At 41.9% G+C, this 17645-nt stretch overlaps 1 protein-coding gene across 1 annotated transcript; it reads right to left on the reverse strand.

The window, feature by feature from the left end:
- Positions 1–4873: 4873 nt before the first annotated feature.
- On the reverse strand, positions 4874–6778 carry LOC121978058 (polygalacturonase ADPG1-like). Its single transcript, XM_042530444.1, has 8 exons — positions 6641–6778; positions 6414–6548; positions 6188–6337; positions 6060–6083; positions 5758–5965; positions 5597–5678; positions 5402–5510; positions 4874–5335 (listed from the first exon to the last, which is right to left on the reverse strand). Exons 1-8 carry the CDS (start codon positions 6776–6778, stop codon positions 4874–4876), a joined length of 1308 nt encoding a protein of 435 aa, XP_042386378.1.
- Positions 6779–17645: the final 10867 nt, after the last annotated feature.

Below are 17645 nucleotides of genomic sequence, written 5' to 3' on the forward strand. Positions count from 1 at the left end.
CTAGACTTTTGACCTCCACGTACTTCTGACTTCTGACCTCCGGACCTTGGCCATGTAAGCTTGACTTCTGACCAGACACGGATGCTAGACTTTTGACCTCCACGTAAGCTTGACTCCTGACCTCCACGTAAACTCGACTTCTGACCATCTCATGGTCTCGACTAACCACCTCATCTTACTGACCCCACAAACATGCACAGTATCATAATCATACAACATAATTTCTGTTGATGGTAGCCAGGTGTCTATATTAACTTAAGAACTTTGATAACTTCATTCTGTTGACGAATTTATCTTTATTAATTTTAAAATGTTAAAGTTAATGTGTTATCACTTAAGTTTACTCATCACTAAGGTTACTTGCCCCCTAAGTTTCTAAGGTTACTTGCCCCCTAAGTTGCTAGGTTACTTGCCCCCTAAGTTTCTTTCAAGTCTATATAAAGGCTTTGTAATCAAAAGTTTAAGTATCAAGAAAAACTATCTATTTCTCCTCAAGAGCTCTATCAAAATACTTACCAATTTCAACAGTTGGTATCAGAGCGTCCAGGTTCTACCAATCCAAATCCATGGCCAGCTCGAGTTTAACAAACATCAACCATCTCATTCCAGAGTTTAATGGCGAAGACTATGATTTCTGGTACGTGAAGATGAAGACCATTTTTCGATCTCTTAACCAATGGGAGATTGTGGAGAATGGAGTACAAGAGCCCGAGGAAGCCACTGCCCTCAATGAGGCCAGTCTGAAGAAATTAGAGAAGTCTCGACAAGCCGACGCAAGTGCTCTCTCAATCCTTCAAAGAGCAGTCACTAAGGCTATATTTCCTAGAATCATGCGAGCCAACACGGCTAAAGATGCGTGGGAGATCTTGCAGAGCGAATTTCAAGGAGATGTGAAAGTAAGAGCGATTAAGCTCCAATCACTACTCAAGGATTTCGAAAATGCCAAGATGCAGGAGAAAGAAACACTCATGGAATTCTCAACCAGAATCTTTGATCTGGTCAATATAATGAAATCTCATGGTGAAGATATTACAGATCAAAGGCTGGTACGCAAAATTCTCATCTGTCTTCCTGAGAAATATGATCCCATTATTGCCGTCATTGAAGAAACAAAGGACCTAACAACACTCACCGTTCAAGAAGTGATGGCGTCCCTAAAATCGTTCGAGCAAAGATTGTCCAGACATTCTGAGAAGCCAATAGAGGGTGCATTCCAATCAAAGCTCAAAATTGGTAACAACGAACGAGAAGGCCAATCACGATTTGGATGGAAATCAAGAGGACGAGGTGGACGTATCTCAAAAGGAAAAGGAAAAGACAACTCATCGAATTGCAGCAATTGCAATAAGCCAAATCACTCCGAGAAGGACTGTTGGTTCAAAGGTCAATCGAGATGCAAAATATGCAATCGATTTGGTCATCTCGCCAAAGATTGCCGAAATAGGAACACTTATCAGGCAAATCAGGTTGGAGAAAATCAAACAGCTGAGGAGACACATGGAACATTCTATGTATGTCACACGGCCACCAACAAGGAGCAAGGAAAATGGTTGCTGGACAGCGGATGTAGCAACCATATGACGCCGATCTCAGAAATTTTCTCTGAACTCGACATTAGCATCAATGCTCCTGTTCAGTTTGGAAACGGAGAGCAAACAAAGTCAAAAGGACTTGGGAAAATCGCCATCGAGACGAAGGAAGGACCGAGTTGCATCAACAATGTCTTGTGTGTGCCGAGCTTGAGTCAAAATTTACTCAGCCTCGGACAATTGGTGGAAAATGGGTACAAGCTCTGCTTCGATAACAATGAATGTGTTATATTTGACAGGAGAGATAAGTCAAAGGTGTTCACAAAGATCAAAATGGTCAATCGAAGCTTCGCTCTCAACATCAATTATGCCGACCTAAAAGCTCATCAAGCTTCTACCTCGGACTACCTGACATCAACCTTATGGCATCGACGACTCGGTCATCTCAATTTACAAAGCCTCAAAGAGTTATCTGGCAAGAGTATGGTGCAAGGACTTCCTCACATAGAAGGAAAGCAACATGTATGCGAAGGATGCGCGTTTGGAAAGCAACATCGATTACCTTTCCCAAAAGGAGTATCATGGAGAGCTAAAGAAAAGTTGGAACTTATCCACACCGACGTCTGCGGGCCGATGGACACCCTTTCTCATGCTCAGAATAGGTATTTCATTCTTTTCATCGACGATCACACTCGTATGACTTGGGTCTATTTCATGAGGCAGAAGTCCGAAGTATTCATGATATTCAAGAAGTTTAAGAGTCTCGTCGAAAAACAGAGTGGATGCTTCATCAAAACCTTAAGAAGTGACAGAGGCAAAGAATACACTTCTAAAGAATTTCACAATTTTTGTGAAGATGAAGGAGTAGAAAGGCAACTAACGGTAAGGTACACCCCTCAACAAAATGGTGTTACCGAGAGGAAAAACCAGACAATCGTTGAAATGACAAAATCAATGATGCACGAGAAAGGTTTACCCAAAATCTTCTGGGCTGAAGCAGTCTACACAGCCGTTTATTTATCTAATCGATGCCCAACCACAGCCATACCAAACAAGACTCCGTTTGAAGCATGGAGTGGTAGAAGACCATCGGTGAATCATCTCAAGGTATTCGGAAGCATTTGCTATTCTCAAATTCCAAAACAGAAATGAAGCAAACTTGACGAATCTAGCGAAAGATGTATTTTTGTCGGCTACAGCACCATGAGCAAAGGTTATAGACTATTTAACCTACAGCTGGGTCAAGTTATTATTAGCCGAGATGTTCAAGTTGATGAAAATGCTTTATGGAATTGGGAAGAAAACAAAGTTGAAAAGAAAGACATTCTGATCAGTACTAACAAAGAAGATGAAATTGAGCCAAGCACACCAGATTCAAGCTCATCTCAACCCAACGAAGAAAGCTCAACTGATCCAACTTCATCAAACTCCTCATCCCCAAGCGCAACTCCAAAAAGGTACAGATCATTGAGCGATATATATGCTACATGCAATTATTGCTCAATTGAGCCTGAGAACTTTGCTGAAGCAATCAAAGAAGAACCATGGAAAAAAGCGATGGAGGAGGAAGTTCGTGTAATTGAAAAAAATCAGACATGGCAGCTCGTCGATAAACCAAGAGACAAAGAAGTTATAGGTGTTAAATGGATCTACAAAGTAAAGCACAACCCAGACGGATCCATTCAAAAACACAAAGCAAGACTTGTGGCCAAAGGATATTCTCAACAGCCTGGAATTGACTACGGGGAGACGTTTGCCCCAGTAGCTCGGCTAGACACAATCCGAGCTATAATTGCATTCGCCGCCAGCAAAGGGTGGAAACTTTATCAGCTTGATGTCAAGTCAGCATTTCTCAATGGTGAATTGAAGGAAGAAGTGTATGTAGATCAACCTCAGGGTTTCATCCTCAAAGGAAAAGAAGAGAAAGTCTACAAACTTAAGAAAGCGCTATATGGACTTAAACAATCTCCTCGCGCTTGGTACAGTGAGATCGACAACTATTTCAACCGAACAAAATTCGAAAAGAGCAAGAGTGAACCAACTTTGTATGTCAAGCAGCAAGGTAATGATGTTCTTATAGTCACTCTTTATGTTGATGACCTAATTTTCACTGGAAGCAACGAGAAGATGATCGAAGAGTTCAAAGATGACATGGCTCAAAAGTATGAAATGAGCGATATGGGTCTACTTCGACATTTCTTGGGCATGGAGATCTACCAAGAAGAAGAGACAATCTTTATCTGCCAAAAGATATATGCAGAAAAGATTCTGAAGAAATTCAACATGCTGGGATGCAATCCTGTCTCTACACCACTCATTATGGGGGAGAAATTGAAAAAGGAAGATGGAGGAAAAGCAGCGGATGTCACTTATTACCGTAGCCTCATTGGTAATTTGTTATATCTCACAGCAACTAGACCTGATCTCATGTATGCTGCAAGTCTACTTTCAAGATTTATGCAGAGTCCGAGCCATTTTCATCTCGGTGCAGCAAAGCGGGTCTTACGATATGTTCAAGGGACAACTGACCTCGGTCTAAGCTTTCAGAAGAATCACGCACTTAATCTTGTCGGATATTGTGACAGTGATCTTGGTGGATCCTTAGATGACATGAAAAGCACTTTGGAGTCTGTTTCTCCTTTGGTTCAGCAATATTCTCATGGGTATCCAAGAAACAACAAAGTGTTGCACAATCGTCTGCGGAAGCCGAGTACATCTCAGCATCAGTAGCCACTTCACAAGCAATTTGGCTTCGAAAAATCTTAGCTGATCTCGGTCACCATCAGATTGAAGGAACCGTGCTACACTGCGACAACAAATCTGCAATCGCTATGGCTAAGAACCCAGTTCACCACAACCGAACTCGACATATAGCACTCAAGCATCATTTCATTCGACAGGCAATTGAAGATAAAGAAATTCAACTTGAGTTCTGTCGATCTGAGGAGCAATTATCTGACATCTTCACAAAAGCACTTCCGAGAGAAAGATTTCAACAGCTCCGAGCCAAACTTGGAATCCGACAACACATTAAGGGGGAGTGTTAAAGTTAATGTGTTATCACTTAAGTTTACTCATCACTAAGGTTACTTGCCCCCTAAGTTTCTAAGGTTACTTGCCCCCTAAGTTGCTAGGTTACTTGCCCCCTAAGTTTCTTTCAAGTCTATATAAAAGCTTTGTAATCAAAAATTTAAGTATCAAGAAAAACTATCTATTTCTCCTCAAGAGCTCTACCAAAATACTTACCAATTTCAACATAAAACAAAGGGGAAGGAGGTACAGTCAATGGCAGCGGACAAAATCCCGCTAGCTCATTGATCGATCGATCTACAACTTAATAAGCTTCAATAGCTCAAGCAAGGGACGTCAGGCTTGACCACTTTGGCTTTTTTTCCATGCGCATTGAAACAGAAAGCCTGAGCTTGCTCCCCTGGCACTGCATTCCTTATGTCAACGTCCTCCATCACCACGTCGTGGCAACCACTGCTCTGGCTGCACTCCAAGCGGATCGCCATGTCATTCGCCGACGTCCCTTTCACTCCGATGAACTTCACGTCGCTCACTTGAACAGCCGACGTCTTTGACGATGCACACATATATCGAATCCAACAAGGAACCAAAACAAAAGAATTAATTAGCGAGCAAGCAAAAACCCAGCTGAAATATAAGAGCAAGCATGCAGATGCAGTTACCTCATTCTTACAGCCGCCGCGAGGGCAGTAGAACTGATCTATTATGATGGGGTTCCTCACTTCCGTCAAGCTAATATTTCTGAACGATATGTCCCTCGCAAACCCAGTTGCCCCCTACAAGCAAACAATATTAATTAATTAAGATATCGAACAGAAGGGAATTAAAGCAAGCCTTCCTACCTGCCATGTCTTGATCCTGACTCCATTGTCAGTCCGTACGATCGTGGAGTCGGAGACATGGATGCCTTCAGCTGTCGCATAGCTTTTTTCTATCCCCAGGCTTCCAATGCTAAGATGTGATTACCATTTCAAGTTTATTTATGCCTTTAATTAGCAGATAAATAAAGGATTTAATTAATTATATAATTAATCAACCTTAATCCGTGGCCAGGACCGCATCTTATGCGGCTGATGTTCACATCCTTAGCGCCACTGCTTACAGATACGCAGTCATCGCCTGCACATAATTATTATATGCGCGCGCGTGTTAATTAGCTAGATCGACTGACGTGACGTAACTCGATCGGAGGACTTACCGGTGCTGATCTGGCAGTCGCTGATGATGACGTGGCGGCTCCGCTCGACGTGGATGCCGTCGGTGTTGGGGCTCTCGGCGGGGGCGGTGATTTTCAGATTTGAGATCCTGACGCCGACGCTCATCCCGATGGCGACGTGCATCATGGCGCTGTTTTTGAAGCTCAACCCCAAAACCTGCGCCTTCGTGACGTGCAGCAACGCAAGAGACTGCACCCGTGCATCGTAATCAATCATATTGAATATTGATCGATCGTGATCAAATATTTTAGCAGGAAATACAAGCGTGCGTTTATCGACTTACATTTGCAGCGAGAAATGCACATGCCTGCAAGCGAACAAATTCGCAAGGTGAGAATATTTATCAGAAAATTAATGCAGAATTTTTTTTGGAAATGTTTGATAGATAGATAGCTAGCTGGCTATACGTGCCTTTGCCTCTTTGCATGCCCACCAGGAGGCCCCTTGGCCGTCGATTTCGCCGGCGCCGGCGACGGTTAAGCCGTTGAGGTTAATGAACAGTAGCCAGTTATTATCATCATCCGACCACACTTCATCAACCCGTTTAAGATTTCCATCGACCTGAAAAAAAATTATATATATATGAAAACATAATGAGAATTAAATGGCTATGCGATATGACAGATCACTGACGTACCTGAACCCTAATGTAATGTTTACACGGTCCTCCGAATTTGGTCAGTCCCAACAGATACACTTTCCCTCCAGGAATAAGCAGGGTCGATGCTTCTTTGCTGTTTAAGCACACTGCACGCCATGCATTCGTAAACGCCTGTGAAGATGAGACAATATTAAATACATATTCATTTGTATATTATTGATAGAATTAAGAAATAAAAATAAAGATATATAATTATAAGATACTTGAGTATCATCGGTGATGCCGTCTCCTTTGGCTCCATAATCTGTCACCCTGTACGTTGCTGCCAGAGTTCCAGCAACAAATGAAGCGAAAAGAAGAAGAAGAAGAGCAGAAGAACGTGGACGTCTCTGATTGATCATGGTGAGTGCTTCCTTTGCAGCTTGGATTATCGACAATCAACGTGATTGTGGTGTTAAATAACCTGAGGGAACATGCATGGAAATTAATGGAAGATTAATTACATAAAATTCGGAAAAACCGAATTAACCGAATCCTATCAACAGAATTTAGAAATTCGGTTCGATTAATTCGGTTTTCGATTTTTTTTTTGAAAATTATAAAAAGAATATTTTTTATATGTATACTCAAACTCAAGATTTTAACTCGTATTCTAAATTTATCAAACTCCTAAAATACTCATGATTTCCTGAAAATATTCTTTCATTTACGTCTCCCAGTATATATGGCTAGAAAATTATAATAAGTCATAATTCATTTCAGTTTTTTGGTAGATATAGTTGGCTATAAAAATATTCTTGCTGTATTTTTTATCCTTATTACATATTTAAATTGTTTGGAGAATTAATTACAAGAATATTACAATATCTATATATTTATATGATCCTATCCGAAAGCGGGAAGGTGGAAGTTGGGGATGTGGTGATTTCGTTGACCGGCTGTGGAACTCACTTCGCTCTACAAAATAAGTAAAATCAATACCGAGCTAGGTAAGGGATCCCGACGTTGACCCTCCGATGCTCAAGTTAGTAACCGGCAATGTAGAGAAAGCGGAGCAACAGTAAAACTCAAAAATATCGTATACCTCCGTCGGCGATGGACCCTCCTTTATAAAGAACCCTGGTGGACGACGTACATGCTTCTTGAGGCATAGGCATGCTCTCCAATATGTCCTTTGAAAGGACCTATCAGGAAAGTACCTCTAACATCATATCTTAACAGGGTATACATATCACTGACAAGACAATAGAAGCTTCCGCGATACAATCCGCCTGTCGACTATACCTCGTATCACCGACACTACCTCCCAAAAGGATGTCAAGAGATACTACAGTGGTCTCGTTGCTTGATCGAGCGGGATAACTGCTCAGTCGGAACTCCGCTCAGTCCATGGTCAAGTCCTGCTGCTTGGCTGAGCGGGGTAGCCGCTCAACTAGGAGCCCTCTGCTCTGTCGACCAAGCTATTCGGTCTCTCTTGCCGTCCTACTACTCCGTATTGAGCGTCAACTATCTTACTTCTCATCCCGAGTAGGACTGGAGGTCTACTTAGATATGTCTCCCGTTGGTCAGGCCTTGACTAACCCGGTTAGCCATTGCAATTGTTCTCCGTTTGACCCTTTGACACCAAGGCGTTGACCACATTGACTTTGACCTCCACCTTGGCAGTTGACCCCGTGCCAGGTGGTCCTCCCTTAAGTCTAATCAAAGGAGGCTGCAAGTCTGACTGACTGGACCAGTAGAGTCTTTAGCGGCTTCCATGGTTTCGGCGCTTGGCTTCGTATTGATAGGCTAGGCCCATAACTGTCACTCAGACCACGCCCTTTCAAAGTAGATTGTGCCTTGGCCTTTCGGCTGTGTGATAATCCCTTATTTGTGCCCGATCGGGACAATGAGCAATAACACTTTACGAACTTTCTCCTCTCCTTGTGCCTCTTCGGCTGAACAACCTGACGTCATCTAGATTTCTTGAAGACCATGTAAATTTCTTATCATTATGGCCGAGCAAGTGACCATACCTTTTAATTAAGTCTCATTAATGACTCCCGATGATTGAACGTCACGTGTCTCCCTTTCTGCCACAGCATGTTTGACGTGATAGGTGGATATCCACTGGCGACGCGACAAACACCTTTTCTAATTCAATGACCGGATCGTCTCCCAGTTTTTTGCAACCCTGGATCGAACGGCTCAGGTTGATCAATCATGAGGCTTATAAACCCCTGGTGTGTTGTCGTCTTTTTCCTTCCTCACACTTTTGTCTTCGCCGCCACACCTCTCTTCTTCCTCTTCTCCGGCGATCTTTCTCGTAAGCTCCTTCCCTTTTTCTCATTTGAATTTGTTTGTTGTTCTTCCTCGCTCTATTTTCAATGGTCAATTCCTCGCAACCCCTCGTCCCCAGCTCTGGTATACTTCCACCAAGTCAAGGTTCGACGGGGACGATATTGAAAGCATGAAATACATCAATGAATTTCCATCCAATTATCATGTCGCTATTCCTTCTGCTTACGATTGGTCGCACAACCACCACCTGGTTTTTTGTGTTTCTTTAAGGACCAGTTTATCGCCGGTCTGCGGTTCCCTGCCCATCTGTTCTTCTCCGCTATTTGTAAATACTTCCATATTTCTCTTAATCAATTAGTGTCGAACTCCTTTAGGCTTCTGTGCGGGATCGTTGCCTTGTTCCGCCTGCACGACATTCCTCTGACTCCTCGGCTCTTCCATTATTTTTATTACCCTAAATTATCCGAGCTGGGGACCTTTTGGTTCCAAGCCCGAGTGAGCTTGGTCTTCTTTGATAAAATGTCATCCTCCAATAAGCATTAGAAGAACTACTACTTTTTTGTTTGCTTTCCTGAGCGACCAGACTTCCCGGCAAGCTGGCAGCAGGAAGTGATGAACCCCCATCGCTTGGGAAGTACAAGTGCCAATCTGACTATCTCTAAGCATCTTCAAGCTTGGCCGGTCAGAAGTATCACATTCATAAGCTACTGCTGGAGGGCATCCTTTACATGTTCGGCTTGAACCCGATCCGTCCAGCATAGGTATGATCTTTCTTTTTCCTCTTCGTTGAATCTAACTAACTTTTCCTCCTTTTTTACAGCTCGCATCATGTTAAGGACGCGTCTAGCCGGCAAAAGCAAACTCGCGGACGTAGATATTAATGTTGCGACCTTAGCTGAATTGGAGAGTCGTTGCGTGTAGCCGATCGGCTCCTATGAGGATCCAATCGGCAAGGCCGAAAGAACACAAACGTTGGCCAACGCTGTTGGGAGAAGTTAGACAATGGCGAGTGATGCAGTGGCCGCAACAGCCGACCTTCCTCACAAATGACCCTCTATGTTGCTGATCGCCGTGGCTTCTGAGTCGACCACCTTTGACAAACCCTTGCAACAATGCAAGAGGCGCCGTGCAGAAGGGTCCTCCCGATCTGCAACTTCTGTCCTACAGACTCCAACACCAGCCGTCTCAAGACCTTCCTCCGAGAGAGGTGAGACATCTATGCTCGCTCCTCCCGAAGAAGCAAAAGCAACGGTCCTTTCATCCGACCGGACACCATCGTTATCCGGGCTACCCTCGAGAACGATTTACGTGTTAGAATGTATACTAAAAGTCTAATTTTTTGTATAAACATTTATTTTGACATGAGAATCACATTGCTCAAATGTCTGCATTTAGTTAAATGCAGTTGTCCATTTAATTTATATTGTAGATAGCATGGTGTGTGGTGTCACACAGAAGATCATGTTATTAGTTCCTTAAAAATTAAAAATAGAAGCTCACAACCAAGATGGATTGGGACAAACCATTGGAATGGTTGTAGTGTAATTTGGTATTAATTTATCTTGACTATAAAATTACACTAGTACACGATGTGTGTATAGAGCAGGACCATATGAGGTTGTTCCTTTTATACTGACTGCATAAAATAATAGAACCTCTGTTATTATGGATGTGCATATTCTTAATCCCGATATATTAATAAGCACATGTACCTAGTATTTATTTCTTTAATTTATCAAAAGGTGAGATTTATTCGTTAAATCAATAGTCCCGATAAGTTGGGAAATAATATTATTTATATGGTGTGTTGTTGATTATAGAAGGAAACTGTGTCCTATTTATTAGGATTATGATGTCCCCTTGAGGAGCTCATAAGGATTGTCATGTAAACCATGCAGGTGAACTTAGTTCCGACATGACAATGAAGTTGAGTGGTACTACTCTTGGAGCTAGATGTTAATTAAGTGAGTTGTTAGTAACTCATTTAATTAATGAGCATTCGATATCTTAAACACAGGAAGATTAACGCACTCATGATAAGAAGGAGCCCATAATGTAATATGGGATTTGTGTGGTAGTTCAATAATAACTCTTTAGTGGTATAAGTTATTATTGATGAACTTGAGTTGGGTGTTCGGGCCGAACACAGGAAGCTCAAGCTCATCAGGAGGTCAAAATCAATTCCTCCTCTAGGTCTCTATTGTAGCCTCTATGTATAAAACCTCGCATCCACCCAAGCCATCCTTATGGTCGGCCACATCCTTACTTAGTGCCCAAGCAAGGGGTCGGCCACCCCTTGCTTGGTGCCCAAGCAAGGGGCCGACCAAGATGGGTTTAAAAGTGAGTTTTTAATTTTTTAAATCTTTCTTTTTGTAGTCATCTACAATGTTTTAAAAAGAGAGATTTTAAATTTTAAAAACTTTTCTTTTTTGAAGCCATCCACATGGTTTTAAAAGAGAGTTTTAAATTTAAAAAATCTTTCCTTTTGTAGTCATCTACAATGGTTTAAAAGAGAGATTTTATTTTTGTTAAAACTTTCTTTTTTTGTAACTATGATTTAAAAGAGAGGTTTTAATTTTAAAAATCTTTCCTTTTTGTAACCATCTACAATGTTTAAAAGAGGGGTTTTTAATTTTAAAACTTTCCTTTTGTAGCCATCCACAATAGGAAATTTAAAAGAGATATTTTAATTGTTGTTAAAATCTTTCCTTTTTAGCCATTACCAAGGATTATAAAAGAGGATAGATGGTGTCATAGAGGAAATAATCATCTACATAATTTCTATTCCTCTTCTATTCTCCTTGTGGTCGTCCCCCTCATATTCTTATTCTCCCCTTGCTTTCTCACCTAAGGTCGGTGGCATCAAGAGGCTTCAACCATCTTATGGCCAACGAGTTGCAAGGAAGAAAGAAGAACAAGAGATAGTTCCTAGCTTTGATCCCTTGGTGGCCGAAAGTCTTGGAAGAAAGAAGGACTTGGGTGGTTTTTGCGTCTTAGTAGATCGTCACCTACACGACGTCCAAGAGGAGGAGAGGAATACAATAGAAGATCAAGAGGTCTTTAAGCTATAAAGAAAGGTATAACTAGTTAATTGTTTCCGCTGTGTACTAGTTTATTTTTCCTTTGTATGGATCCTGAAGTACCAACACAATGTTGGTGTAGGAAGCATCAATGATCGAATCTATGTTTTGATTATGTCAAAGGGTTCAAAGTTAAGTTATGTTATTGTCTGATATCTTGAATGAGCATTGTAGGAAAGTCCTAAGTTTATTTAGGCAAAAGTCCTAGCTGCGGTTAGGTAAAGGGAAAACTCTAGGGGACAATAACCCTAGGTCATAGGGGGCGGTAACCCTATGCGGAAAGTCTTAATGGGTCGGAGCTTCGGGCAAAATCCTAGGGGGAGGTAACCCTAGGTTGAAATCCTGGTATCGCGAACCGGGTAGAAGTCTGGACGGGTCGGGGACCAGACGTCCAACATGAAGACCAGAAGCATCGGACGCTGAGCAAAAGTCCAGTCGATCTGGTGGACCGAACTAGCAAAAGGTAACTTCTCCTAAGTGAAGTAGGTGAGGACGCGTTCCTCGGAAGAGGGAACAGTAGGCGTCGGTTCGACCTAGGGTTTTCGGACGGAAATTCGAAGTCAGAACCGGGCAGTCCGAAGACTGTCAAAACTTAAGCTTCTTATATATTCTGTTTTGTTCTAACTCTGTTTTGCAGGAAACTAATAGTTTTGTGCAGGGCTAGAACTGACCGTGATCGGTCGACTGAACCTTGGGATCGGTCATCCGAACCCCCAAAGCAGCAGATCAGACTTGCAGCAGATCAGACTTGCATCAAATGGATCAGGCTTGACCAAAGGATCGGTCGACCGAACTGGGTTTTCGGTCGACCGAACCGAGGATAAGGCTTGACTAGATCGAAGCGGAGCGAGCAGATCGGGCGGATCGAATAGGAGGAGATCGCCTGATCGGTCGGCCGAACGCGGGGATCGGTCGACCGATCCGCCTCGGGTCAAAGTTGATCCCGAACTTTGAGGATCTGGATTAGATCCATAAAGGCTATAAAAGGGGCCTCGGGCTGCAGCTTCAAAGACAACGAAAACAGAACTAAAGCAATCTTCTAAAAGCTGTGCACTGCTTCGAAGCATCTCGACACTCCGATGGACAACAACTCGCTTCTACATCTTTTTGTACTGTCGGTATAAGTTTATTATTCAATACTTGTATTGCATAATTGTAAAAAGATTTTTCGGATTGATAGTGATTGCCCACCGAAAGCGATCTACGATCGCGGGCCTTGGAGTAGGAGTTGCCCTAGGCTCCGAACCAAGTAAAACCTTGGTGTCCCTTGTGTGTGCTTATTTTGTTTATCATTTCCACTGCTTTAACTTGATCTATTTACGAATACGAAAATTATGAAAGCCACGAGTGCTATTCACCACCCCCCCCCCCCCTCTAGCGCTTTCGATCCAACACACAAGAGGCTAGCGATCTTGTACTTTGATTGAGGTCTCTGTAGTTTAACCTAGGGTTTACTATAAGAAGTTTAAATATTCAATTTATTTGAAAGGCTTTGACTATGAAGTGGTGGATGATCTCATACCCAAGAAGCCCGAGTGCCTTGCCAACGACCTGGAAGCCAATCCTTGAAATATATATTTAATCAATTTCTGTAATATAGTTTAACTTCTGATGAACACATGGTTTGAACTTGGATTAATAATGTTAAGTTTCGTTTGCAATCCAAGTTTAACTTTTGAAAAGCACATGAGTTGCTAGGAAAAGTTTTGTGCTTGTACAAATTTTTGTACAGGGGAAACAGAACGAAATTCCAAGTAGCGCCAACATTGCGCACCGCCGATCGCCTTCTTACCCCCAATTTTACCAGTGGCCCAAGTATCTCACATCCGACCGATCACCATGTCTTGGTCTGGTAGAGCGACATCGGAATCCTCTGGTCTGAGCAGCCAGAGGCAAATAATGGCGACCATTCATCTACCGACCGAAGAGTATAGCACCACGGACGACCCGACATCCAGCACCCCCGAGCACCAGATAAGGATCCAAGGGTCACTCTCACAAATATGGGTTGATGCCCGGGCCTATGTGGCAGTTGATAACCATGATTTTGTTACACTATTTTGGTTCATATACGCATGATTTGATGTCTTGTTCATAGGTTAAACTCATATATGCATTGCATTTATTCTTGGACTTAATTATAAATTAGCTTATAATCATGGTATTTGATGCTAATATTTAATTATTATTTTGTAGACATCAAAAAGATCATGGATCCGATCAAATCAAACCAAATTTGTTTTCGAATTGGAGTTCAATCAAGACAATCAAGCCTTGGAGCAATTTGGACCATTCATCAAGAACAAGAGAGATCTGAATCATCCATTGATGATCTGATCCACCCAAGTCAAGGGGAAGTAGATCACAGCCATCGATCAAGAACTGAAGCTTTTGATCCAGATCTGAATTTACCCAGCCGTTAGATGAGATCTAAAGAATTCTCAGCCATTGATTGAAATCTGATGAGATTTAAAAGGATAGAGAAGCTACAGTGAACGGCGAAGCTCGGGCATTTTTCTTCCTCACGATTTCTCTACTGTTCACCCTTCTGTTGGTGCGGGAAGCATCCGACGATCGAACCTAAATTTTGATAATGGCAAAGGATTCAAAGTTAAGGTGTGTGGTGATCTAATAGTCTGAATGAGATTGCAGGAAAGTCCTAAGTGTACTTAGACAAAAGCCCTAACTGTGGTTAGGTAAGGTGAAAACCCTAGGGGGTGGTAACCCTAGGTCATAGGGGGTGGTAACCCTATGCGGAAAGTCTTGGTGAGTCGAGTGCTTCAGGCAAAAGTCCTAGGGGAGTAACCCTAGGTGGAAAGTCCTGGTGTCGCGAACCAGGTGAAAGACTGGACCAGCCGGGAAGCGGACGTCCAGCAGAAAGTCCGGAAGCATCGAGCACCGAGCAAAAATCCAGTCGATCTGGAGGATAGCACTGGCATAAGGTAAATCTCCTGAGTGGAGTAGGTGAGGACGCGTTCCCCATAGAGGGAACAGTAGGCGTTGGGTCGACCTAGGGTTTTCGGTCGAAAACCCGAAGTCAGACTCGGATAGTCCGATGATTGTCATTCACTTATATTATTATATTTTATGTGCTAACTTTGTGCTGCAGGGTATATTTGGGATTAATGTATCTTGCAGGGATCAAAGTGCAAAGAATAGCCTCGGATGAACAGTACCGAGGCACCTCCATGGAGCTTGGAGGCGCCTCAGGTGCGAGTCGAAGTCAGCTGTCCAGAAGGGTTGGAGGCGCCTTGAAGGAAGCTCAAGGTGCCTTGAACAGGTGGTTTAAGGCGCCTTGGACAGTGATGAAGGCGCCTTGAGATGGATAAAAGGCAACGGTCAAAGCTTCATCGCAGAGTCATTTTCGGGATAAAACTTAGGGATTCAAGGCGCCTTGGAGCCTGATGGAGGCACCTTGAACACCCTTTATAAGAGGGTCTCGACTAGCAGCTCTTCACAACTGATTCTAAGCGATCCTTCTGCTACAAGCTGCTTACGTAACGACCTCGACGTGCGGTTTCAAGATCCCGACGACCTGTAGCGCCATTACTCTAGATTCTGTCGTTCGGTATAATTTTAATTATCATACTCATTTGTAATTCATATTCTGTACATTTCATCGAGCTTATAGTTGTTGCCCACGGAAAGCGATCAAGGATCGCGGGCCTTCGAGTAGGAGTCGTCACATTCTCCGAACGGAATAATTCCTCGTGTCTCTGTGTTTGATTGTTCTCTTTATTCCGTTGCGTTTCTACTCATAGTTTTAAATTGCTGAAATAGCCACGAGCGCTATTCACCCCCCTCTAGCGCTTCTCGATCCAATAATTGGTATCAGAGCGGGGTCGCGTTGATCTGGTGCAACCACCAATCACGTAATTTTTTCGTGGTATTTTCAGTTTTTACGGAGTCAATTAGAATTAGCTTAATAGCTATATTCTAATTAATTTTTCGAATCGGATTTTTCTCGAGACTGGTGCAACACCACTCGAGTTCGCAAATCTTTAAATCTATTTCCCGCACTATTAATCCAAGACCTAGTCTTGGAACATTCTTTATTTTTTGTTGCATATTACAAATGGCCCAACAAGAAGGTTTCACCACCGTTCACCCCCCGACTTTTCTCCGGAGAAGACTTCGGATATTGGAAGGGGCGAATGGAAACCTTCCTGAAGATACAGTTCGACACGTGGATGATCATCAAGACTGGACTTCAACTGCCATTCGACGAAGACGGCAAGCCAACACCCTGCGAAAAATGAGAAACGACCCCCTTTTCTGCATCTGCATCAAAATCATTTCATCAAAATCTGCATCTGTGCTACAGAATAAGGTGTGGCAGTAGTGTTCTCATGCTGATCATCTGTGCTTTCCCCTTTTCTTTTTCAGAAAACTCTACACAATCAGTAAAATTGTATTTGTATGTATACACAACCAGTTAAATAATTAGCAAATCACCATTGGCAATTTGAAAACAAATGTATATCCATATTAGCTAGTGTTAGTTATGTATTTGTATGCATACACAACCAGTAATTAATTTTGTACCAGTAATTATTTTGTTTTCTTTTGCATGACAGGTGATTATGTGCAACAAAAACGGGAGGGTAAGTTGCACTTAGAAGAGGCAAACACGGATATCCTTTCAAAAGCACTTTCATCTGAGGAGCATTCTGGGCGTGTGAAGGGTGTTAGAGGCCATGTCACTCCAACATTCCATTTTAATGTTGGCAGCATAGTGCAGAAACACCTTGTTGATGAGCAGTTTATCCTTCAACAAAAGGAGTTGATGGAGGCAAAGATATTAATCTCACAACAAAATGCACGCATATCAAATCAAGATGAACGCATACAGAAACTTGAAGCAATGTTTAGAAAGGGTGCATGCGACTTAGATACGGATGAAAAAGGTAGTTGCTCAATAAAGTTGCATCCCATGAGTGACGAAAATATCAAAATTGAAAAGTGTGTCCCAAATATTGAAACTTTGGATGATGATAACATGCAAATTTTGAACAATGATGATTTCTTCCAGGTATATATTTAGTTGTCATTATATTACTTAGTATTATTGAAACTATGAGTTGCATCAATTTATAACATGATTACTTATCTTCTAGGGTAAACCGGTTGCATTGACATTGGGTTCTAAGAGCAATATTGTTGCCTATGGTACAATTGTTCATGTCAATGCGGTTGGTAAATTACTTCATGGTGTTCCATTACCCATTAATTGTATGCATGTCTCCATTGATAAAGCTGTGGATGAATTAGCACAATTGTCATGTCCAATTCCAAATCAATGTGATACAATTGGTGATGCTATTGGAACACATGTGGGATGGCCGGCTAACTTGGTAGTTATGCAAGATGAGGTAAATGTCATATTATATTTATAGTTAAATTGTCCAACAAAGATTAGTGTTGCACCTAACATGTGTACATTTGTAATTTTTAGAATCCTCAAAGGAAAAGAAGTGTTGTCCAAAGAAATAACCCAATTATTATTTCATCAAGTGTGCCAAGGTCATTGCATCTACTGTATTGTTATTATAACCATGATCTAAATGATGAAACAAATATATCAATGATTTGTGAGGAGGGTTTCTTTGACGATCAATATGAAATCCTTGTGCACCTTGAAGATATCATTCCTTTTTATCATTTGGATCCCATAACTGCAAATTGTATAGTAATTTACATGTGGTAAGTCTTCTTATTCTATTTGTTTACCATATAAATTGTATAAACTTTATTAATTTAGCATTGTAACATTCTTCATTTTAAAATGATAGGCATCTTTATAAAAAGCTGAAAACATATAACAATGTCCACAAAATCAAATTTGTGAATCCACACATTATCCCATATGTGCCATGTGTGACTCGACTGGACAAAAATAGCAAAATCG

This window comes from Zingiber officinale, chromosome 4B (genome assembly GCF_018446385.1).
Source record: "Zingiber officinale cultivar Zhangliang chromosome 4B, Zo_v1.1, whole genome shotgun sequence".
Lineage (NCBI taxonomy): Eukaryota > Viridiplantae > Streptophyta > Magnoliopsida > Zingiberales > Zingiberaceae > Zingiber > Zingiber officinale.

Excerpts from the sequence above, each read along its gene's own strand:
- LOC121978058 (XM_042530444.1), bottom strand. The coding sequence starts at position 6,778 with ATGATCAATCAGAGACGTCCACGTTCTTCTGCTCTTCTTCTTCTTCTT. Across the intron at positions 5,679-5,757 it reads CGACTGCCAGATCAGCACCG|GCGATGACTGCGTATCTGTA; the intron begins GTAAGTCCTCCG and ends AATTATGTGCAG. Across the intron at positions 5,336-5,401 it reads TCAGGATCAAGACATGGCAG|GGGGCAACTGGGTTTGCGAG; the intron begins GTAGGAAGGCTT and ends GTTTGCTTGTAG.